Below are 26,302 nucleotides of genomic sequence, written 5' to 3' on the forward strand. Positions count from 1 at the left end.
TAAACAATGTTTGTCATAATGTACGTCGTAAAATGTGAATGATAAGGTTAAGGAAACGTGATTTGAAATTGATATGGACTGAGTCTCTTTCAATTATTTAACGTGTTGACTTTACTTATTCAGTCCTCAGACTTGTCCTCCTACTTGTTCCAAGCGCGTTATATAGAATTGTGAGTTGTTATCACGTCTCGGCCAATCACAACGCCTTATTTTTGCAATCAATACACTGGCAAGATACGATACACAATCATAACGACAATTAAGTCTTTATTTTAACGCAAAGAAACGATTAAAATGATCTCGTAAAGGTGTCACAATTCACTTTACAACGAGGGCCAATAATCCTCGCAAAGGGAGGCAGTCGTCGGAACTGCGCTTGTGCGGATTTCTTGTTTACAAACAATGGTTTTCATACATGATATCTAGATGCGTCAAGTCAACATAGCGGCAACATTTAAATTTTACGACATTCATTGTTAACAAACATGTTTTAATTTCCATCAATCGCTAATGTATCCTAGATACAGTGTTTACATCGGACGTTAGGGTCTCTGGCAACCTTTGAGCAGAGTTCCGACGACTGCCTCCCTTTAAAGAGCGAAAAAATCAAAATTCCTCTGTTCCAGATGTCATGCATTCTCCGACAAGAACTTGTCGTTTATGTATGAAATTGGAAGAAAATATCAGTTTCATCACAATTCATTTTATATATATATATATATATATATATATATATATATATATATATATATATATATATATATATATATATATATATATATATATATACATATATATATATATATATATATAAACAGATTACTTCAAGTACAAAGTAATTGCATTGAGCACTGTAATTTCCCACGAGGACATCTGTATACTTCGAGATATATATATATATATATATATATATATATATATATATATATATATATATATATATATATATATATATATATATATATATATATATATAATTGACCACAGAGAGGCAACAAGTATCAAAATGCCTAATGTTAACATCTTTTTTCTTGTTGAGCTCCTAAAAGTCAATACATTAAAAACTTTATAAATCCGATGACAGTTTTGCTTAAAAGGAAAGAATTTATTATTTTCTGATGTTACTTCCGGCGAATAATTAAGAAATACTGCAGAAATTGTTTTCAAATCCACTTGTCCTAGATGCCCTAATTTCTTCGGATACTAACTGGCCTTGGTATAATGGATATCCACTCGGATCTCTAAACTTGTAATGCTTTTTTTTTTCATTTACAGGGGTCATTGTACTCCCTACCTCGACCTATTTTTTACAATTTAGAGCTATACAGAAGATATAAAGTTAGTCCGGAGAGGCAGAGCACTGAAAAATAACCAATGCCAACATCTGTTTTCTTGTCCTGCAGGTTATAGAGAATTATAAACACTTGTGTAGTAGATTTATGGGGTTGTACAATGGTCCGCTTCAGCTTAGGAACTAAAGTGCTTTGATACAGACTTTCACTGACGGCGCTGACACGGACCATGCAAATGACATGTTTCCCAGGGTCACCTATTCCTCACTTCTTTTCATACAACATACCGGGGACGAGACGCCATTAAGCCACTGTGCTTACCGAAGCAGGGTAGCAAGTGACAGGCGATCGCTTTCGCCAAGAGTGAAAGCAAGACCAGGGCGAACTCCTCTGATCAGGATATTGACGTCGAAAAATGGAAGTCTCCAAATTTGCTGTCGGCGTCGTCCTGATTTTTTCTGTCGTCGGTAAGTGATTTCTTCTGTATGTGTCTTTCGCTGCCTAGTCTCTCTGTAAAAATATGGCCGTTCTGAGACACTCTGGGCGCAAGGCTGCATTGACATTCAAAAATCAAGTGTTGCCTGTGGGATTGCTGCTACTGAAAACGACACCGGATTCTGAATAACAACAGCTCGTACACACAAATCTTGGCAAATCCTGGCATTGAAGGAGATACGAGTTCTCATCGAGTCAATAGTCTTTATTCCGCTATACGTCAGGTTTCAAAGAGCGACTAACCAAACTATGCAAATATGTGATATTTCTCCAACCGGGGCCCAGGGCCAATGCAATACCCTCTAAACCAAGCAAATGTGTTCGCCACGTCTTCCCATTTCAGTAACTCTGACCAGGTGAATTCGTAAACATGTATGAACAAATGCAGCAGAAGGCGGGAACAACACTTCTCGGCATTGAGTGTGACTTAGTGAAAAGCGCTGGCATAAAGTTACGTTGTGATTTGTTCTTGGAGTTTTTAACTTAAAGACAGAAATCGATCCTAAAGTCCCTGTGAAAGGAATAGTCTTAGATAAGGTAAAATATCGAACGGGATCTTCAAGTATGTCGGCCAACGGCAATATTCATGGGGTAATAATTTCCCTTCAGCCAAACCGCCTCAATAACTATGTCGGCGTCAGTTTCTTTCCGTTGGCGACAGAGTTTGAAATTGTACTGAACTTTACTCGACGAAAATAGTACTCTTAATGTAAAAAGTGGGTATCTGGATGCGATGTATCATTCATTCTCTCGCTCTTTTTAAAGACAGGCGAAAGGGCAAGCTAACCTTGCTTTGTCAGAGTGTTAAAGGGGTCAACACATTGTACTAGTCGGAGAGCTGTGCATTCAGGCCAACAAATAAAGGTATTGATGGAATTTTCTTGAAAGTGAATGGATGACATCACTGAGGGTGTTTACAAACGCGGTGATACCAGCCTTATACAATTACGTTCAACTCGGGCCACATATACAGTAAATGTGTCTCCAACAAAGTGGTTAAAAGGGGTGCCTCGATGCATTCAAGTCATGTTTTAAACGTATCGTTGGTCCGTGAAGTGAATATTGCCTATTTTCAGAGGCCCCGTACATTAAGGATCACCAAAGTGACCCAGGAACCGATTTAGACTCAAAAGACTACCAAAGCAGGCGATTGTAACGATTGAAGCCTAAAACGCCCCAGATAGGTGTTCGTATGAATTCTTTTCTCGTTATTCACTGAACCGTATGTCGCCTGCATGCTCACTGTGCGGTCCGTATCTAACAACATGTCAAAGTCAGGGTTGAATCTTAAAGGTCAACGTTTCGTTAAACTTGAAGAAGATACGTTGCCGAATCAAGCTCACGCTCCGGCAATATGCCGTTGCCGAATCAAGCTCACGCTCTAGCAATATGCCGTAAAAGTTTTTCGTCGTTCCCTCTTTGGAACGTCGAATTTTTTCAATCATACTAAACTAGTTTTCGACATCACAACATTGGTGACGGTGCTCGCAAAAACTAGAACAACTATGAATACCGTGTAAGTCTTACCCTTGATGCCAAACCGAACTGTGCTGGACTGAAGGTTCGCATCACTTGAAGACGATACAATGTTATCTTTCATGACTGTAACTTACATTTGTAATTTGGCAGTACTGATTAACGAACTAATTACAACAACGGAATTACCAAAACATGCACCTTTTAATACATTTCATATGAGCAAAATGTTAAGTTATAAATATTCAAAAAGGTCAAAGACAGTAGCTCTTTCATCAGGGGGATGAAGTAGTGTACCTGAAAATACCCCGTTATGTTAACGAAACACAAACTTGACTAAACGCCTTTAACAATAAAGCATTATCTTGTTTGCCGTTACTGCTGAGTGCAAAGGACGACAAGAAACGCGCCGTCGACGAGTACATACTGAAACAAAGGTCCACGTAGCGTAACCGTGAGTAGTAAATACGAGTTCCGTTATGTAACTTGTTTGCAAACCACTAGCTCCTGTCTGGAAAGTTCTATTCATATCACGATAAACGTGAGGAATAGTAAATACAATATTGGCAAAAAACTCTGCTTTTATATAAGCTTATTTGTTTCTAAATCTACCCGTCGATGGCTCGTTTCATACCATACTTTTCATAATTCTATGAGACGCATTCAGCGTTAATCACTAACAAGGAAATGCTATGCTCTCATAGTATTTTCAGGTACAACAAACTTTTCTCTCATGAAAATAACTATACTTTCTTATTTTTCTCGCTATGTTATGCTGAACTTATAAATTATTAGCCTTGCAAACACCTTGCATAATCTACAATAGGCAATATTATTGTTGACTTTGAATTCGAGTCCGGGCTGAAATTCAGTTGTTGACGAGTTGAACTAAATGCACATAACATGGCTTTGGGAGTAGAACAAGAAGCAGTATTTAAATAAAACGAAGGAAAACACGGGAAAGCACATTAAAAGTTACAGTTTACGAAGCTTAAGCGAAATGACACAGGTACCTTTTTTCAGACGAAGGTCATTGCTTTTTGCACCGGCGAAGAGGGCAGTTCAGTACCGACTTTGGACTTGGAGGTCAATACCTCAACCTTTACCAACGAGAGGGTATTTAATTATACCATTGTCAAATTCCCCTAAGCCGATCAGCAAATCTTCATTCTCCTTCGTTTGTTCATTTTTTTAATTGGAAAGCAGTGGGCAAGGTTGTCTTGTTGTCAGGCTGTGATGAAATCTTGGTTGTACAGGCCTGGTTGATATTTATATGTCTGCAAAGCCGAATGTATTGGAGAATGTTATTCCCATTTGCTTCATCGTGACGTAACATACGTAATATTAGTCTCCCTTGTTATCCAAAGTGCGACGAATTCATCAAGATTGTTTATTTTTCATCACATATTAAAGAATATTTTGTCGTTCAGACCAATGTCGTTTTCGCCTCATATGTTATCGCCCAGGAAACAAATTTATCATTCCCTTCGTTTCGAGTTAGGGTCTCAAGCAGTAACCGTACAAAGATTTATTTTCATTGTCATAATATTATATCAATTCATATTATTATTGCCGGGGGGTCTGTCGGCCGTTTGGTCACATGTCTGATGCTGTCTCCTCCCGTTCCATCGTTTTTGTCGAAAGACTGACACGCGGTAGATGTATCCTTGCAGAAAGGCCGGCTGTTGACCCACGTCTCTAATAGTGGAGCCGAATGCACTGCGTAATTACAACAGTATAGCTAAGCGACATCAATTATTAATGGAGGCTATTACGAACACGGATAATAGAGCAGAGGTACCAAACTGATGGAAAAATTTTAAGACGATCGTTATGTACCGGAGAAAATTATCTTGTGCATTATTGAAAGAGAAATTGGCCATCTAAAAGGACAATATGTATACCATTTTTATAGTATTTTTATTCCTAAAACACATCTGTATCATTATACTTCTCCCCAAAGTGTGTTTAAATACGAAATATGTAACGTCCTGTCGGTAAAATTTCAGAATAAAATTTCTTCTTTCAAATAAGTTTTAGTGAAACACAAAGGCAACGCCTAATTCCGTGAAATCTGAGAAATCATTACAGACAGGTGAATGAAAACGACTCAGCAGCGGATAAAACATCTGTTCATTCAGTGTAGTCAGCTTAAGTGTGCCGTCCGGAGTTTGACGCCACTCCCTATTCAGCTAAACTATCACTGTGTAGTTAATTGTGTTAATGCACTCTGATGACAGAACGTACATACGTCACAGTTCGAAAAACTTCGTCGACATATCACCGCCTGAACAGTAGACGGATAGTTCTGCAAGTTGTTTACTTTCTGACCTGGTTGATCAAAGACGCTTTCGGTAGGTATAGACTGGCCTCCAGTCGCCTGGCTTTTTCCTCGGCAGCTGATTTACTAGCTAGCCAAGCGTTCATCCAACGATCTACGCAATAGCCTACCATTAGCCTACCGGTCTGCTAGTGTTTAGTCCTTCAATTTATTGTATTTTTTACTACTTATATGCCCATAGACTTGGAGCAAGTCTGGGTAGGTACTGTCATGGCCTTATCACTGGCTTAGAAAAGACCCGTGTCTCCAACCGGATAGTGTATTCACGACAAAACACCCACTGAGTCAGTCGAGACGTAACTGAACTTCCCAACGGAACTTTCGGCTGCATGAACAATTGCTGAAATCCATAGAATCGATGTTCAACTGTCTAAATACAGGAAAAATTGCCTCTCATTTCCATTAATTATTACGAAAATCCGTACGAAATGAAGCGTGGTAACTTAGTAAGTCACGTATTGGCTTTAGGGTTTGGATAATGAGGGACCCGCCGACAGACAAGGGGTAGCTTAATTAGGTCTGCAGGCAGAATGTCTGCAACATCGTTTTGTCAGAAAGCTGAAAAACAGTCTGTGCTCAAATAAATGGCTCGCAATTCATGCCTCTTGCTCTCTCGCAGAAAATGTACTTGAATAGCCACTAATTTACCTAGAAAAATCCTGACTACTACTACTTCCGAGAAACAAAATATACGAAGAGAAAATGAATGACAGTAAATTGTAAAAGAGGTTCTGTGCGATTGGTATCCCAGTTGACACCCCGTGCACGTAATCCACGTCCGTACGCGCAATTCTCTGGCGTGCAATGTTATGCGTGACCAGTGGATAACCTTGAAGGCATGCACAATAGCTGTGTCTGAGCGCCATTTACATTTACACTGCAGCTGACGTTTTTTGATAATGACAGAGAAAGGTTTTCCCATCAAGAAACATAACTTTTCAAAATAGACATATGCTTTTTGAGTTGTTGAGGAAGGTTCCCGTGAAACATAAGGCTTAAGGTCAATTATTTAAGCAATAAAGCACACTCAACGACGGTATACCACGAGATTTTGATCAATTCACGACAAATTTGCACGAGCGATAGCGAGTGCATATATGAAACGAACTGGTAAAAACCGAGTGGTGTACCGTCGCTTGGTGTATTGCTATAATATAGTAACAGTATACTGAAATTCTGGCGTGGAACGTCCGAAAAAGAGTTTGCTCTTGTCGAGAGCGCGCGTGTATGCCAACCGTGGTATATCGCGAATGTACCACGGTTCTTTTCACGCCTCGCCCTATCAGATCGCTGTATTTGCGCCATCAATATACTGGTATTGTGGATATACCGACGACTAACACAGTTTCTATTGCAAACGACTCACAATCCCCGAACATCAGGTATCTTTACAAAAGGAACACTATACAATACTCTCCCTTCATTTTTAATCACAAGCATGCAGTTGACAGTACACAGACCAAGAGAGTTATTAAATTTTATGACCTACATAAGGTCTGTCAATTCCTCGGCCAACCAAAGGACAAAAAAGCAAGTACAAAGGAAGTCAAAGATACTGGCGATGCTTGAATGGTGATTCGGTTTTTGTAATGGCAAGATACATAATTACTTGAACCATGTCAAAGAGAGAGGACAAACACGTTTAAAAGAAGACTAATACTAGTAAAATCATGAACATGAATAAGTTTCTGGTCAAAACAAACGCAGAAAAAATACATTTCTACACTGAAATCTGGCTTACAGTTGTATGCCCTGCAGCATGTTCTGCAACATCTCTCAGCGATCGCTCACGCATCAAACAAGATCGTCTTCTCCTGAGAAGTATGGCCGGCATGAAAGCGCTCCCCGACCCTGTGTGCATTTTTAGCTCACGTGTTCACACACGTGAGCTAAAATGCACACAATGTGTGCAACAAGCAACACACAGTTACGATGTAGAAAATGGATCAACAAACAGACAAGTAAACGACAGAAGGTCACTCTTCAAAGTCTAACCAGCCTCAGAATATGCATAAAAGTGGTAGGGTTGAAAATTAAAGAATATGAATCCATTAATATGGATGGATGGTGACGTGGATTGACGAGTATTTTGTACATTTCCACGAGTTCCTTGTCAGCTCTAAAGGCTCTTAAAGGAAATCCACTAAAATCTTTGATTATCCCGTAAAGTCAACGAAGTAAATATCGTGTTCACCTCAGCACGGTACGAACTTAAAATCAGGCGTAGGTTTGATGTTGGCTCTCCTCGTTCAAGTGTTGTCCTTTGTGCATAGAGGACGCAGTGTGAGATAGAACATAGAAACAAACTTACAGAAGAAAAAACATCAAGTTGAAGTTATATGGAATAATAATCATAACCTTAGGTAAATGTATACAATAATAAACCGGTGCATCGTTTGTTGTTGTTGTTGTTATCATCATCATTGTCACCATCACCGCCATCACCAGCATCACCAGCATCACCATCATCATCATCATCATCATCATCATCATCATCATCATCGTCGTCGTCGTCGTCGTCGTCGTCGCTATCATCATCGTCTTCATCATCAGCATCGCCGTCGTCGTCATCTACATCATCATCAACAACAACATCATCATTATCATCATCATCACCATAATAATCATCATCATCATCATCATCGCCATCGTCACCATAGTCGTCGTCGTCGTCGTCGTCGCCACCACCACCGCCGTTTTGTGTTGTTGTTTCTTATATCACATGAATAATTTTAGCTCACGTGTTCATACATGTGAGCTAATGTCGCAGTGATGCCTGTCTGTCTGTGTGTCTGTGTTTGTCTGAATGCCTGTCTATCTGTTGGCCCTAAAAAGCGTATCATCAGATCACAATCAAATCTGATAGATAGATTCAGTTTGCAATGGCAAGATCTGATTAGTTTTTGGTTGGTGTGGTGTGCTTACTTTTTGCTTATTTGCAAAATTAATGATTTTAGAAAAGATGGATATACATTGAGATGCACACAATTTAATAACATTTGCTACAAATGTTGATCACACAAAGATATATCATGATTCAGCCATGAAAATTAATAAGGGGTGACATGAAAGATAATTGCTAATTTGCATATTTAATGAACTTTCCCAATTAGGGATACAGATCTGAATTTACTAGATCAAAATCGAAAAAACTTGGTAGAATATTGAAGTTACTGTATAAATGCTTAGTAACTTTCAATAGTGTTGTATCTTAGTAACTTCAATGTACATAGTAAGTTTCGTCACCTTTGATCATGTCAAATAAGATGAAAATACCTCATAAGGACAGTTCATAGTTCATTAAATATGCAAATCAGGAATTAGCTGAAGTAAAAATGCTTACTGACTTTCAATAATATTAAATCACTTCAGCAAATTCCTAATTTGCATATTTAATGAACTTTCTTATCAGGGATATATGTCTTGATTGACACGACCAAAGTTGGCAAACTTTCTATGTACATTAAAGATATTATGATGCAACATTATTGAAAGTCATTAAGCATTGTTACTTCGGCCAATTCCTAATTTGCATATTTAACGAACTTTCCTAATGAAGGATATATCTTGATCGACTTGACCAAAGTTGACGAAACTTCGATACAACACTATTCACAGTCATTAAGCATTTTTTATTTCAGCTAATTTATAATTTGCATATTTAATGAACTTTCCTTAATAGGGATCTATACCGGGATTTTCTTCATCAAAATTGGCAAAACATGCCATGTACATTGATGATACCATGTTAAAACAATATCGAAAGTAATTTGGATTCCAAATTTCATGTCAGCTAATTTATAATGTGCATATCTAATGAGCATATATTGCTTGAAGAACCTGACCAAAGGCAATTACACTAGCTATATAAAGTGGTGATACAATGAAAGCAGTCAAGAAATTTAGTATTTTTGTTTCAGCTATTTACATATTTCTATTCTTAGTGACCTTTAGAATTAATCTGTTTTGAATATTGTTCATGATGTTGATCATAACAATTTTAATGAAGTTGCAAACATGTGGCAAAAGTTTAAATTTATACACAACTGCAATATATTATGAAACAAATGAGCATTTTCAGTTCACATCTGGTTTTATTATTGGTATATTCACTGTCGTCGCCAATGATTTTTGAAAATGTTGACATTACATGATGAATACATTTACATCTTCATGAATTTAAGTGTAAATTTAGCGACCTGTTTGTTAGTATATCGATTTACCAAACTCAGTATCCGTCAACGAAACGACACATTGGTTTATAAATATATCGGAACATTCGTCATCTGAAATGCGTATGTGCGACTTTCTTGTTTATAAAAAATGTATTTCATGCACTATATATCGATGCATCATGTTATCATAGCTGCAACATCTAAATTTTACGATGTACATTATGGCAAACATGTTTTAACTTTCATTAATCGTCAACGTACCTTGGAAACAATATTTACATCGGTCGTCACGGTAGGGTCCCTTAATTTGATCGCAATGCCGACGACTGCCTCCCTTTAACTATTGCTTACCGAAAGAATGTGAGTATATTTGTGAATTAATGAACCCGACATTTGAGTTCATTTTTAGAAGTCTTCTTCAATCTTTCCACAGGGGCGCTCGGCAAGTCTATCGAGAAAATCCAGATTGAAGAACAAAGCAGAATTTACGAAGACGTGTTCAGATATTATCATCGTTTGGTAGCTCCGGTGAGAGCTCATCCTCATAACACCGAGGCAACGGCACCTGTTACCGTCGATTTGAGACTAGTCATCCAAAAAATACTTGACGTGGTAAGCTATGATATTTATGTGTAAAATATATATATATATATATATATATATATATATATATATATATATATATATATATATATATATATATAATATATATATATATACAGCATTAGAGGTGCCACAAACTAATAATGCGCACTTGCGGGGAGGGGGTGAGGGCGGGGAGACACGGTAATTTGAAAACGATTTTTGAACAATTTTGTTTATATTTGCTATCACCAACTCAGAACAAAACACACGGTATTACTGCAAACACGCTCCAGGATGTCAGCTGCTATGTAGTGTGGGTAGCAAATGGCCAGCAAACCATAAAGGAGAAAAAATGTATTCTCTGAGTCTTCACAACGAGGGGATTTATATTTTCAGAATAGCATGAGGCCCAGGAGACTTACGTTGTGAATAAATTAGTGGGGAACAGTATTTTAGGGTTCTATTATATGATATATGATAAATATATGCGTTGACCTGACCTTCAATGTTCTATTGATTGAGAGAGAAATATAATGTTCAAATTGTAATTATAAAGTGACTACTTCCTCGGTAATCTTTCTAATGAAATCCTGGCAACATTTTTCTCCATGGCATAGGTCTCATCCTGCACAAATCCCTGAGAATAAAATAAACGTCAGCAACATTATCTGTAGTCTATATGTAGAAACTTTACTTTGTAGTTGATGTTTACGTTTCTCTTTCAAAAAACCTCCATTACTTTGATCACATACCTGGATAAAAATCTTTATACAGAACAAAAACAAAACAAAAGACAGATTTGCTGACATATCATTTCTCCATTGGTCTAATGCACCGAAAGATAACAGAACAGGTTTGATCAACACGGTTGAAACTAATTTGGGATAACTGGGTGGTGAAGTAAGGTCGTTTTAGCTTACATGCTTTTCTTTTTAAGTTACACACTTGTTTTATGAGTAATTTGTAATATTGCAACATTCAGCTATATGGCACCTAACACTTTTGAGAAATTTGAAAAAAATTGAAGATCCAGTTATCCCAAATTAGTTCCAATCGTGTTGATCATAAACAAATACAGTGCGATCCTGTTCGTGGCAATGAGAAACTACATTTTCACTGTAGCAAAACTTGTTCACATTAAAAATAGACATTAAAACTAAACTTGAAAATGACAATGGCTGTAAATTTTGATAATATCTCATGACATGAAATTAAGCAGATGTTTTTATTCGTCGCCCAATAAGTTTGTTGAAATTTGGATTACTAGCCCTGTAGACACAACCTATTGTGTGGAATATGCAACATTCATTGTTAACAAACGGATCCGAGTCCGACTAGACTAAAATTCAGTTGTCAACAATAAAATTTCACATAACACACATACAGGTTATATGTTAAAAAAGGTGAACGCTAGGCATTTCTATACGAAAGTGAGGGCGAAGTGAAAGTCCTAAGAATTGAACTAAATTCAGAAGACCATCTCCCAATCACCTATGTATTTAAAGTTCCATTAGCTGTATCTTTTGGCGATTTTTCCGTTAGTTTTGATTGAAATGATCACTGGCTCATGTTGAATAGCCTGTCAAATAACAGAGAATCGCATATTATTCGGAAACATTACGTGCCCTACAACTAAATAACATGTGATTTTACAACGAAAATTTCAATTTTTGTCCGGACAGAAATACAAACTCTGTTGACACGCGGATTGCAACGTAGGCATTCTTCTGCACCTGCGCGAGCCATTTACAGCAATTTCAAAATAAATATTCATTACTTATGCCCGGTAGTTACGTCGTAGTCCATTGTCTGAGCTCGTAGTCCATTGTCCAAGCACGTTGCGTAGCCAGATGTCTGGCAATCCACGACGCAAAAAACGTAAACTTGTACATCTCGCGTGATCGCGGCGTCACCACATCTGCGTTGTCCCCAGCACGCTGAGCATGCCAGACGTCAACAAACGAGCTCGGAAGGGCAACACGTTTGAACAAAAATTAGCAGTTTTATGTGGCTATAACATCACTAATCATGCTTGTTCCTTCGTAAAATAACATTTTGCAACAAATATGAGCCTCAAACATGGAATTTTCCGAGGTAAAAAATGGTCAAAAGTTACAAATAATGGCCCTTTAAGCGAATTGACGGCGTTTGCAGCGTTTTCATCGTGAACATACCTAATGTCATAACATGTTTTTATTGCCTGTGACGTGGCCGCTGAGACATTAAAGCTCTCTTTAGATGACTATTTGAATTTATTCGAAAGTGCGTGCGCACTCTCTGTGTCTGTACATTTCACATTGGCCTTATATTTCCGTTGCAATTGATGTCAAAATACTTTTATATCTTTCGTCAAGAGTGGTATGTAAGGTGGTTGTTATCAAAGTGCCACCTGCGTAACATTGGTCACAAATAAAATAGCTCTGTTTTAAAGATAGCTTTCTTCACATGATTCTAAATAGCGTTTGATCGTTGTTTCGTAACTTTAAATTTAGAATACCCAGATTGGCTCCGTTACTGCCCGGATTTGGCTGTTTCAGGTGAGTCTCGTATAGAATGATATAAATTCAAGAAGCTCGTGTTCATTTATATATATATATATATATATATATATATATATATATATATATATATATATATATATATATATATATATATATATATGTGTGTGTGTGTGTGTGTGTGTGTGTGTGGTGTGTGTGTGTGTGTGTGTGTGTGTGTGTGATCTTTACTCGGCATAGTCCAGTGTACGACTATATTTTTGATATATGCCGTTTAGGGCTGGTTGGAATAGATTTACGCCCTTTACTGAACAAAAGCATTAGTACAGGCTAAAACAAATATAATAAAACATAAGAAAATATAAGTAGTATGATTATTTCATGAGTATGAGTATATATATATATCATATTATATATATTTATATATATATCATATCATATATCATATCATGTCATATTATATATATATATTATATTATATTATATTATATTATATTATATTATATTATATTATATTATATTATATTATATTTAGATATTATTCCCTAATATTTTTCTTCGTTCAGCGAAGGAAAATACGAGTGACGTAATGACCGTGTCACCACGAGTCGAAGACGAGTGGTGACACGGTCATTACGTCACGAGTATTTTCCGAGCTGAACGAAGAAAAATATTAGGGAATAATATACTTATCACATGCACAAGCCAAGAATTCGTTATTTTTTGCAAAAAAAATAAGTTTTTCATGACGAGTCCGCGTTTAAACTTTTGAACTACTTTAGGAATAAATATCAGTACGCCGTGCACAAGTTGTCAATCATTTCCAGTCGTCCGTCGTGTGCGTTAGAGCTCACGTTCGTTCGTGTGTGGAGCAAAATGACAGCTCTCGGTCTACGCGTACGCTACCTTCCATAAAGTTATACTCTATTTCAAAGATAGCATAGTCCTAGAAATTTATCACAGACGAAGATACGCTATTTTTCGGGAACAAATATCGACTGAATCTCGACGGCGCGAACACTGTAAACGTCGCGCCTGACCCTGTTTGCAATGCGTACGGAACCCACGGTATACGCGACCAGCTTCGAGTTCGTTGTTTCCGCAAATTATTCACGTAATTCCTTCGGAATATACAGGCGGTACACTCTTGTGTTTACATTGTTCGGATTATTAATGTCGTAGTCTGTGAAAATATCGATTTCATAATTACATGACTTTTGATCGTGGGAGAAACATCGGCCGCCATGTTGTTTGTTTACATATTTACGAGCACACCGAAGATCGACAAAAAAGGTCCGACGCACCAAAATTGATGACATAGACGCGGGTTGTCGTGACGTAGAACGACCAGAGAATAAATCCCGTATTTTTTGTTCGGAGACGACAAACTTGGCTTGTGCATGTGATAATATATTATATTATATTATATTATATTATATTATATTATATTATATTATATTATATTATATTATATTATATTATATTATATTATATTATATTATATTATATTTATTATATTATATTGTACTGTATTATATTACATTTAATATATTTTATGGTATTCATTCCCAATATGTAGTCATGGACCGACCATCGTCTGGTATTCAACTCTAGTTCCGGCATAAAAATGTTACATACAGCTCCTTCCTTGCTCTGGGTACCAGACATTGCCTTGTACAATGGGTAAGTACGTACTGTCAAATTTTGATACTCGTGTACCTGGAAAGGATAGAGCAAACGATAGTACATCGTTAATTTCATTTCCAAAAGTCCTTTGTAGCCACTGCAGAACGCGCCCAATGTTTTAATCACCGAAACTAATGTTTCGTTGACTGTTAAAATTTGCCGTTTGCCCTTCTTAGCTCACGTGTTCACACATGTGAGCTAATGTCGCAGCGATATCTGTCTGTGTGTCTGTGTGCCTGTGTCTGCCTGTCTGTCTGTTAGCCCGGTATCTCAAAAACGACTTATCAGATCAAAATCAAATCTGGTACATAGATTCAGTCTGCAAGTGGCAAAAACTGATTGGTTTTGGTGGGTGTGGCTTGCATACTTTTTGCCCATTTGCGTAATAAATGATTTTAGAAAAAACGAGTATACATTCAGAACGACTGCACAAAATTTGATGAATTTCGTAAAAATGTGGATCACACGACGATATGTCAACCGTTTAAATTATTAAGGGATGACATGAAAGATAATAGCTAATTTGCATATTTAATGAACTTTCCTAACTAGGGACATATATCTGAATTGACTTGACCAAAGTTAATGAAACTTGCTATGTACATTAAAGATATTATAATACAACATTATTGAAAGTCATTAAACATTCTTACTTCAGCCAATTCCTAATTTGCATATTTAATGAACTTTCCTAATTAGGGATATATATCTTGATTGACTTGGCCAAAGTTGGCCAAACATGCTATGTACATGGAAGATACTTCGATACAACATTATTCGAAAGTCATTAAGCATTTTCATTTCAGTCAACTCCTAATTTGCATATTGAAGAAACTTTCCAAATCAGGGATATATACCGGAATTTACTTCATCAAAGTTGGCGAAACATGCTATATATCTTAAAGCAGTATTACATAAGTTGCATTTGATTTCAAACCTGATCTTATCGGGAAAATGCAAAATTATACAGCTGATAGCTGTATGGGTTTCAATTTAGGGGCGCGTACTACCTTAAGATGTTAAGTAGGTCGCCTCATTATTGCATTCTCTCATGTCGGCACCTTTAGCACCTGAAGAACATGTCTTAATCAGTGCTTGTCTTATTGTGGTCATCGCAATGAATAACAACTTCAGCTCAGCATAGCCATACATTCTTCTGTTTTGCAACAACATTTTGTCATCTATGTGAGTCCACTTTTGATCGTAATGACTGTTGTTTTCGCCGACAGGGAACTTCGTGTTGATGAACCTGTTCGTAACGCAATAGTATACCCGAGTGGCTATGTATACCATAGCCCCGTGTACGTCGCTACCACAACATGTGAAAAGTTCGAGCGCTTCTTCCCCCATGATCGACTCACATGCTCCTTTAACTTCGGATCATGGGCTATGGACGCATCATACATTGACTTCACATCACAAAACAGAACTTTGCTGGAGTTTCATCACGAACACCCCGAGTGGAAAGTTACCGATGAGGCGCCTGTGAGACGAAGTCAAAAATATGAATGCTGTCCGGAAGAGTACGTAGACATCACGTACGTCGTACACCTTGACCGCGAACCGTCCTTCATCATGTCAACAATGAGCATACCCGTCATGCTCATTTCCCTGACTTTGGTCTTCACATTCGCACTCCCGCCAGCTTCTCGCGAGAAGATGACCCTGGCAGTCGGTATTCTGATCTCGTTAGCTGTCTACAATTCGATGCTATTGAAGGTGACTACCTCAGTAACGGCGTTGAGTAGCGTGGTGTTGTTTGCCATCGTCATGGATCTGCTGCTTCTGGCTGAGACGGCCCTGGTGTACAACGTATACTACCGTATCACCCGCACTCGCCATATCCCGGAGTGGATCAGGACTGTCTTTATTGACATGTTGTCTCGACCTCTGTGTCTTACAAAGCCAAGCATGAGAAAGTATGACGGGGTTTTGAAGTTTTCTCACAGCGAAGGTGACGGTAAGATGGGAGATGTTGAACAGCTTGAAAATACTACTGAGGTTCGTACACATAATGTTTACATAAAGCGACAATTGATGTAATTTTTGATAACATTTCATACATCCATTTGTCAAATATAGAACTACATATTGAGCATGTTTATATATCATTTTTAAAAGACTAGTATTTTGTATAGTACTATATATTTCAACAAATAAACCTTAAAAGGAGAAAAATTGATTCAAGTCAGAGGTAAAAATCAGCTTTCAATATAGTCTAGACAATGTATTCTATTCACAAGTATAAGAACAGGTATTTCCACATGATTTGAGAGTAGAAAAAAAGTGTTTCACAACCAGAATAAAAACACGTGAAACAAGCATCGACAATTTACCTTACGAAACTCCGAGAGCACATTATTGAGTTATACAGGATGATTCTGTTAAGGAGTCAGATGCCACTATTATTATTCCTATATGAAAATAATATTGAACACGATTGGAACTAATTTTGGATAATTGGATTTTCATATTTTTCAAATTTCTCTAAAGTGTTAGGTGCCCTATAGCTGAATGTTGCAATATTGCAAATAACTTATAAAACAAGTAGATGAGATTACATTTGTAGATTAAATCGACATAACTTCACCATCCAATTATCCCAAATTAAATCCAATCGTGTTATTGGTAATTTGACGATGCTTCAAAACCAAAATAAAGAAATCGTATAATTCCTTTGCTGCAGCATTGTTGACAAGTGAGTTCTATTAGTCCGAACTAAGATTTCATTATCAGTCATACACCATTAACATGTAAATGAATATATTCATCAAGTTGGGTGTTTGCTCTTTGAAGATGATCAAAATTAATAATTGATTATATTAAAGGACAGGCAGTGTTGAACAAGTTAACCACTAGACAGTTTGATATGAAATTAGACAAGAAAAATAATCGAATGCACAGATAAAGGAGATTTTTCAATTTTTAGAAATGTAGATTTACAGTGTCTAGTTTATTAGTTATCTGCTCTATCGGGAAAGCCCAGACGTCGCTGCTCTTTTTTGAACTCAAAACCTGATCAAGGCCATTGCCAATACCACTCGTGGCATTGTAATGTTTACCATTCACCATGATTTATATTCTCGTTACTTTTTAATAATGTTCTCTTTTATTCGCTTGACAGTTGCAGGACTTTGGCGAAGAATGGCGGTTCGTGGCACGGGTGATTGATCGCTTCTTCTTCTGGTTATTTGTGTTGGTGTTCAGTATCGGCATGGCCTGTATCCTGGCCCCTACTTCTTGAATGGTTCTCGGGTGAAGAAAATGAAGCATTGATGTTATGGGAAATCACGTTAGTTTGAAACGCTGTTCACGCAGTTGCCGCTGAGACTCTACCTAACACAGATTTGTAAATTAGTTTAACTTAGTAATCAAATAAGTCTATATTTCATCAAGATACTGGACACCGTTAAGATTTTTACAGTGTTTGACTTACTTTCTTTTGAAATATTATTGTCATAGTTGACATCGTAAAGCAGAGCTATTCTAATAATTAATGGTGTACAATCGCCAGAACTAGCGTATTATCTGCAGCTAAGCAACTACTCTTGTTTTGTAGGCTACGTGATTGCAGCAGTGGCAGAAGGTCATCGAAAACTTGACACTTTTAAAAGAACTCAACTATCTGTATTTCCAATATCAACCAATAATCTTTAGTAGGATAGCCTTGCAAAAAACCAAAAAGTTGCGCCATTAAACCTGTGTAGTGATATTATTACCAACGTTCTATAAGCAAACATTGCTGACACATGTTGTTTGCCATACTTATATGGACGTATGTAAATTTGCAGTGATACGGTAACTTTAAGGGTAGAAAAATACTAGGCAACAATACTAGCAATGGAGATGAGAAGTGAGGGAGGGAGGGAGAAATAAGAAGTTTACTTGTCTGTAAGTTGTATAGCGTTTTACGAATATTCGAGTGTACACTTGACCAGTCTTATTTTAAATTACTATAGTTTTCGACTTGATATCCTTTCACTCACTTGTATTAGTCAAAATTAACTAGGAGATTCGTGTGCCATTGTTTGTTGTGATAGAATTTGGATGGAATTTAACACGATTGAAACCAATCAAATGCAGTATGGTGGTGATCTGTGGAGATGTACAAAGTTTATATGGATGTACGAGGATTCAAGCTTGCACAGAATGGAAATAAAATGCAAATCTTTGAATATCTCCGGGTCCTTTGCATGCTATGACCCTTTCTGTAAGTCAGTCTTCCTCTTCGCCTCTCTGTCTACGCTTGTCACAATAATCTATTCGGTTATCATGGAAACGGGCTGGCAAACCTAGAGGGACACTCAAATGTTTATTTGAAAGTAGAGAGATGTGTCAGCCCTATTTCACAAGTTTCTGAAGGCAGTGTAGGCTCTTAACGAGCAATGTGTACATAACACGATTGGAACTGATTTGGGATAATTGAATTTTCATATTTTTCAAATTTCTCTAAAGTGTTAGGTGCCCTATAGCTGAATGTTGCAATATTGCAAATAACTTATAAAACCAAGTGTGTAACGTAAAAAGAAAAGTAGATGAGATTACATTTGTAGATTAAATCGACATAACTTCACCATCAAATTATCCCAAATTAGTTCCAATCGTGTTACATATATAATGAAGCTTCGACCAGATTTGAAAGTTCTGATAAAATCAAATCTTCCTAGATTTGCAAGCGCATACTTCTTTTAATTATAAATGTTTTTTTAATATTTCATAACAAGTCTATTATGTTATTATGACGTGAATGTAGTTCGTTGCGATGGAAATAGTATTAACTCCATGTATATTGCAAATAGTTTTGTTATGCATTTACTGTTTCTAACTAATTTGTGGTCAATCCAACGATATAATACCATCGGCAATATCCATATCGAGGTCAAGAACTACAATCTATATCCATCACATCCTCAAGCAGACGCTAAAAGAACATCTTTATCGATAATTTCAAATAGAACTAGTGACCCAACGTTATGTATTTCACCTATTTGTACACCACATTATAATCTCCGAGGCTGCAAAACAATAGTTCAGTAAGTACAAATTAAAGCGACAGAAATATGAGCGTGGATAGTGACATTCAACTGATTATACAACTGTACAGCAATTACTATAATCCTTTCAAAGCCCATATTAAACAGTTTTGATGAAAGCGTGTTTCCTTTGTTTAAAAAGTATGAGACAAGAATAAAATCAGATGATAAAGTGTTTCTCATTCATCATCAGTAACATTTGGTTGTTACGGCCCGATAAAAACTATTTCAGTGCATATCCAAAAGTTTGTGTTCATCATCAGTCATCGTCAAACATGACAAGCGAGTGGCCGGATTTACAGCAGAAAGCATTGTTGAGGTCTACACATCGCGAAAGTTTTGACTGCATGAAGTCGACTTCGCCCCTACATCAAGCCACTAAAACAGCCATTCAAAATGTTACGATATGATCGGTTTCTAGCATTGCATTGCTCAGTGTTTGACAGCCAAAGATGGGTGATCAGTTTGCCCCTCTGTTTAGCATTACAGAAGAGCAAAGGTGTAATATTTACATTGCAACACAATACACCTTCATTGTTTTGACATTCACAAAAATTACCCAAAAAGAGAGTCTTCCCTTTAAGCATCTCTAACCCTCTCAATATTTCAGTAAAGTCAGGCTATTGCAGCTAAATATTTAAATACCCGCAAATCTTCCTGAAGATTGTAAAGGGCAGATGCCACGGTCTTCACGTAAATTTGCTTTTGACATAGTTTCCACTGCTAGATTTTAAGACTGTTTTTCGGATTGTAAGTTTTTTATATGGAAGTTTCACATTTCTAAATGTGACAATAGCCGATCAAATTTTTCTAGTATGTACTAAAGAACATGTGATGGCGCATGATACATTGCAGCACAATTCATGATTATATCAGAGGTTATCTATGCAGTTCTCCATCCATTAAGGCCAGCACTGAAATGTCCAATGAGGCTCCCCAGGCCAGCACAGAAATGTTCAATGAGAAGTATGTGGTCCCATGTTCTTCGTTAACATGTGCCCTTCAACATTACTGAAACAAGTTTGTTCCCTCACCTACAAGCCTTAGGAGATTCAAATGTTGAATTCACCAACTTAAAAGGGAGGAAAGGGGAGAGAAAAGACTGCTTTGATCAAGTGAAGAGTTTTGGAAATCAGAAAAGGTTATGGAGTTGCAATTGTATAATTTCAGGCGATTTTCTAGTTTACTGAAGGCACATTTAGCTAATGCAGTTTAAAGCATGGTTTCAAGTTACATGGCAGCATGATGTATATCTAACTTTGCATATTCATCTTATGAGCGTATCTAGCGATCATGTGATTATACTTTTTTCAATTTCTTGGAAGGTTCAAGTGAAACTTACTCGGAAAAAAGCCAACAGTACCAAATGGCCTAGAAGCCAAGCAAGCAGCTACAAGATTCTTTTTGGCATCGCATCCGTTGTCTTTTCACTAGTCTAACTATGAGTTTTAAAATATCGATATTACATCTAAAGGAATTGTGTCAAACTTGGATACGTGACATTTTGGACACGTTTCTGGCAAAGGCAAGGCCAAACGAAGATACAAATGTTACTTTTAACAACCAGTTACTGGTATGTATTTTACTGTAGATGTTTCCAATACTTGCCTCACTCTATTTTAGGTACAGGGTCTTTGTAATGCGTGTAATATCTTGTGTATTGTAGATAATGTTCATCTCAAGAAAGGACACACGTCGCCCCTTAGCATTGAGGATGAGTTTCACCGAATAGGCAATCATTGCAGATTGCATTATTCAGTGATATTTCCAATCTCAATTAACATTGGCATTACTACACGGTACGCATTACGAAATAAAAACAGTATGAATATTTCAGTATACCGACTTATATTTACGAACGTCTGAAACCTTTTACGATTTATACCATGAAAAGGACTTGCATTCATACAAAACGCAAACAGCTCTCATAACTAAAGCTTTTCTGCATTGCTAAATTTTCATGTGGCATTGAAGTCGTTTGACGGGTGAGGGTATCATTGCATCTTGGCTGTAACGAAATTACCTCGGAGACAGATATTCGAACTTTCAATTTTTTGCAATTCTTTTGTGATCTATCATTTGTTGGGGCTCATTTTATAGCTCCTGGCGTAAGAAACAAATTTTCCGTCATAGTTTTTTGAAAATCGAAAATTTTATTTTTTCCTATAGAATTATCTCAGGAATGGTGGCCATTTTGAACTTAAAATGTCTGTAAATGTCAAGTAATTTAATTTGTTTCTCTAGTACCAAAATTTGCATGGTGACCCCTGATTTTTAATCTTAATTTGGTAAGAAAGTTTTAAAAAAAATTTGAGCAAAAGTTCAAGTCTTTCATTTTCGGAGCGTGTGCTACCTTAAAGCATATATGAGCAATGTGCAAATCACAACGAGCATTCTGTTTACTCTTGAAAATTTCTCTTAAATTTATTCCCCCTGAATATGAATAGTATGCCTTTGAAACTTTATGTTGTACAGTCTCGTGTATATTCAGTTTAATTTCGAGAACTCTACTGGAAATTTTGACCATGCGCTGCAGAATTATTGTACTTTCTCTCGATTTTATGAAATGTTTAACCCGCAGACTTCAGAAAAAAAAATATCGCCAGTAAAATATCAATTTGCTAAACCTGCTTTTGTTCTAATGGTGGGTTGCAGAAGTGGTTGAGTCTGAAGAATCATCAAAAACTTGAAACACCGCCGATCTGATGATCTCATCCATCAAACATTGTCGTCAAATCAGAGCGATGAGCTCTATGGTCCACACACTGGGAGTTAAGGTCTGACACGCTATTTCTCTCGACTGTATAACGCCCAAAGTCTAATTTTTTATTCTACGTGGTACGTATTTGGCTAGATTTACGGTCACTATAAGATAGCTTGACTCATTTCCGTTATTTTGTTCTGGTTGTAAAAATAGAATATTGCTGTACTCTCAAAATCACTCTATAAAACGCACGGTGTCCTATTTATCATCAACATGGTCTATGTTTAATGTCCGATGCTAGCCGTTGACAACTGAAGTTTAGTTCGAACTAGAATTTCTTTGTCAACAGTACTGTTACTGTAATTTCAAATTAACCTCAGACCAAAAAGTCATTTGAGATTATACACAAGGTATTTTTGCACGGTTGATACTCTCTATTCCAACACACTGGAGGGAGATGAATGTAAACATAGGTTTCTTTCGTAGAATATATATAACGACTGGTGTTTTATCAAGTTCACAGCTATCGTCAATTCCTTCATTACATTTGTTCAGGAAAACAATTACGTATACTTTCCCTTCTTCTCCCCGATGTCGAAATACTAAGTATTAGTCTGACAAACACATAATATTTTGTACAATTCAAATGACCTTTTTTTTCCAAACGATTTCAGCTGTTAATATTAAAATTTGATATTACACTCTCAGCCCTAAGTTGGCGAGTTACATTTGCATATTTTCTTGAGAAAAAAACCAAAACAAACAACATCCACTAATGAAGCTTCAGAGGTTGACCTTTAAGCTCAGATTTGAGGACCAAGGCTCTGAAGCCGTCGTCGGCAAGTAAAACAATCCAGTCTTGCAACCAAATATTCTGTCAGCGTAATAACCCATTTGCGCTTGATTTGGTAAGAGTAGATTGAAAGGCCAGAACAAGGACTTGCAGTACATAGTCGATGAATTAGTCACCGGTTTGTTATAAGCCGGGATATCGTCGAGTTGCAAATTCGTCTTAAATGCTTCGGGGTGGGAGATACTCCAAATGAAAAGTTCGATAGCTCTGCTATGACCAAGACTCTCTACAGGCCATCGCTTGGAGAATCTGCCCCCTGGTGACATAGGCTGATCGAAACCGTAATTGGGATAGAAGTCGATATCTCCCAGGGGAATGAGTGTCCCGAAATGACCCAGCAAATCAGGAAGCAGAGTGTTGTGATAGCCATCAGTGTGGATGACGTCAACAAACGTGGCGTCAGTCTTTCTCAAACTGATGTATTGATTGTCGTTCTCGATGTACGGCCCGGCGGGGTCCAAACCGGTGATTCGGGTGAACGCTCCGCTCTCTCGCCCTGCTTTTGCCAAGACATGGGCCCCTAAGCTGTGACCAATGCCCCATATTTCAACCTTACTCTGCCTCAGTGTGACGGCCTTTGCCACAATGCCAAGCCATTCTCCGACGACTTGGGTGTTCGCAACCTGCCTGCTGTAAATGTTCCGGAAATCACTGAAGCAGAGGGCGGCCCCACGCCCCCAGTCGACGAGAATCACAGTGGTGCGATGGTTGACCTTGAGAATTTCATCCTTGGTGATGTGCATCCACTGGCTCGTGACATCGCCGGTAAATCCGTGTACGATGAAGACGAGGCGGTCAGTTTCGATGAAATCAATCAGCTGAGAAAACGTCGCTGACGTCATTGAATCGGAGTAAATTTGATGCATAGATATGTTCTGGCAATCAGGCTCTATCAAATTGAAGAACCAACCTTTGCAGTGCTTCCTGAAGGCTATAAGCTCCGGCTTTATGTCGGACAGTTCCCATGGTTTCGGAAGGGTCGAAGATTCGGGAATCGTCCAGGTTTCGTAGGATGCTCGGAACGGCGTGTCGTGAGGCTGGTTGGCGTGAATGTTACAAAGCCACGATGAAATGCAGAGAATTCTGAACAGCGCCATGCCCTCCATGACGACCCGGTCAGCGAACCATCCAGTTCATGATGATCGTAACTTACGATATTTTAAGGATTTTTATACATTACATTTTGCGGAGACTTTGAACTCGTTCCCTTGCAAGCAGATAAGCACATGTTTCCGGAAGCGTTTGAAATGAAGTATTGCATCCCTCTGATGCTCTCATATTAAATATTCATGCCAAAGCGTACAATATTACATATTCATGGCAATGTGTCAAGGGTCGTGAAGTTACACTCAGAATATTGACTCATTCCGAACGTTGCTAAGCTGTTTACGATGAAATCAAGGCACATATAAAGATAATAATAATAATAATAATAATAAGGTGAATACTATCTCATCAAAACTGTTTTGTTAATCAACTCTATGGCAACAGTTCAAGTGTTTTGATATAGTATGTGAGGAGATGCTTGAAACGATTTTGACGCTGGGTCACAGCTGACAGGTGTATTTGTTAGTCACTTGATCAGGTTTAGAACTTTGTTTTTAAATTTACGCGTTTAGTCTTAAACATTAATCAGGCTACTTTGAGGCAACACCTAAAATTCTAAGACAACAAACTGATAGCTGCTAATCTAGTAATTAACAATTAATTATACAGCTATACCCTAGCGTCAAAGTCTTTCCTAGCAGCATTGTAAATGTGACAAACATAATGAGGACTGGGTCGGAGTCAGGTGTGGACCGTTTGATATCCTGAGGAGAGCTGGAAGATTCGGGTTGTCGTCGAAAAAATGTCCAGCCAAGGATGGCAGATTAAAAGATTGCCAGCAGACATGAAGTGAAAAATAAGACACCGAGAGTTACTTTCAGTTATGGGTTTGTTTTTTTTTTCATTTTCCGGCGGCACGTCCTTCCAGCGCCCTATTTTCATACCATCTTTCATTTTAGGGGATCCTTTGGACGCTCTTATATATATATATAATTATATATATATATTATATATATATATATATATATATATATATATATATATATATATATATATGTTTGGAGAAAACAAATTCATGATGAAATCCATCGTTGTGTTTTTGAATCTATCTTGAGTGATTCAGTATATGTTTGATCCTAACATATCCGATTACTTCACTGTTTCACTGACTAATTATAAATTGATATTTCCCCTTACTTTTGGATGATTTTCGATAGTGTAATACGTTTTCAAACCGAAGGTCTACCAATTTGAAACAATCACCTTTTTCGACAGGTTTACAGCCCGATGTGGCTAACTTCCTACATTTCGTTTTTAGCCCGACCAATGCTTTTCTTCACTTTGAATTTGAAATTGATTCTTCAGGTTGGCCGTCTCATCCCATGACTGTAAGATATGTTTTGCCATATAGAAGACAGTCAAGGAGGATATGACTGTTTTGTTTTGTTGTATATAGGTGGTTTGGAATAGAAGATGTGACACCACTTAAACTCTGTGGCTACACAGACAGTAGAAACGTTTCCAAACTGTCTCTGGTCGCTAGTTATCCCTGAAGCGTCATACTAGCTTGCAGACAATCCAATGTGGCGGATACCACACAACCATAGTCTACTCCCTCACCTGAGTCTTTTTGCCTTCGGGGATTTTTGGCTTATGGGCGAAGGTCAAAAATGTTCGAAGGCAAAACTACTCCGACGAGAGACTAGACTAACAACCACCATGAAATCACTGAAATCAGGCAAAATCGGAACGTACCCCACTAAGTTCTCTTTAAAACGTGTCACGAGAAACACGGTTGTTCTTTTGTATTTATCTCAGGTTACTTGACAGTTTTCAATCACTCAAAACCAGAATTTATCCCTCGTATAGTAAAAGAGAACAAGTCTCTTTCCCACCACATAAGTATGTGACGCTTGTCTTACCGCAGAATCCAGTTGAATCATTAGTTTTTAGAATCATTAGTATTTAGTTGTTGAGAATAAGGGGGTAGATAAAACTGATCCAATCACCATCGTAATCGATAGATAATTGTAAAAGAGTGTCAGTTTCTGAATTCTGCTGGAAATGTTTTCTTTTGGATGCCAAAAAAAATAAAATCTCGGTGTATAATACAGCCC

General features: G+C 37.4%; 2 protein-coding genes across 2 annotated transcripts; one reads left to right on the plus strand and one right to left on the minus strand.

Moving 5' to 3' along the window:
* Positions 1–1,541: 1,541 nt before the first annotated feature.
* LOC139150299 (neuronal acetylcholine receptor subunit alpha-3-like) lies at positions 1,542–21,417 on the plus strand. The gene is made up of 6 exons (XM_070722590.1): positions 1,542–1,759; positions 10,213–10,391; positions 12,857–12,901; positions 14,442–14,545; positions 15,778–16,549; positions 17,673–21,417. Exons 1-6 carry the CDS (start codon positions 1,708–1,710, stop codon positions 17,790–17,792), a joined length of 1,272 nt encoding a protein of 423 aa, XP_070578691.1. The 5' UTR covers positions 1,542–1,707; the 3' UTR covers positions 17,793–21,417.
* Positions 21,418–21,422: 5 nt separating this feature from the next.
* On the minus strand, positions 21,423–24,431 carry LOC139150300 (phospholipase A1-like). The gene has a single exon (XM_070722591.1). The coding sequence runs from the start codon at positions 24,242–24,244 to the stop codon at positions 23,069–23,071; it is 1,176 nt and encodes a 391-aa protein (XP_070578692.1). The 5' UTR covers positions 24,245–24,431; the 3' UTR covers positions 21,423–23,068.
* Positions 24,432–26,302: the final 1,871 nt, after the last annotated feature.

This window comes from Ptychodera flava, chromosome 14, assembly GCF_041260155.1.
Source record: "Ptychodera flava strain L36383 chromosome 14, AS_Pfla_20210202, whole genome shotgun sequence".
NCBI classification, from domain to species: Eukaryota; Metazoa; Hemichordata; class Enteropneusta; family Ptychoderidae; genus Ptychodera; species Ptychodera flava.

Coding starts and splice junctions, on each gene's coding strand:
- LOC139150299 (XM_070722590.1), top strand. CDS start 1,708: ATGGAAGTCTCCAAATTTGCTGTCGGCGTCGTCCTGATTTTTTCTGTC. Junction 12,902..14,441: donor CCCGGATTTGGCTGTTTCAG/GTGAGTCTCGTA, acceptor CCCAATATGTAG/TCATGGACCGACCATCGTCT. Junction 16,550..17,672: donor AGCTTGAAAATACTACTGAG/GTTCGTACACAT, acceptor TTCGCTTGACAG/TTGCAGGACTTTGGCGAAGA.
- LOC139150300 (XM_070722591.1), bottom strand. CDS start 24,244: ATGGAGGGCATGGCGCTGTTCAGAATTCTCTGCATTTCATCGTGGCTT.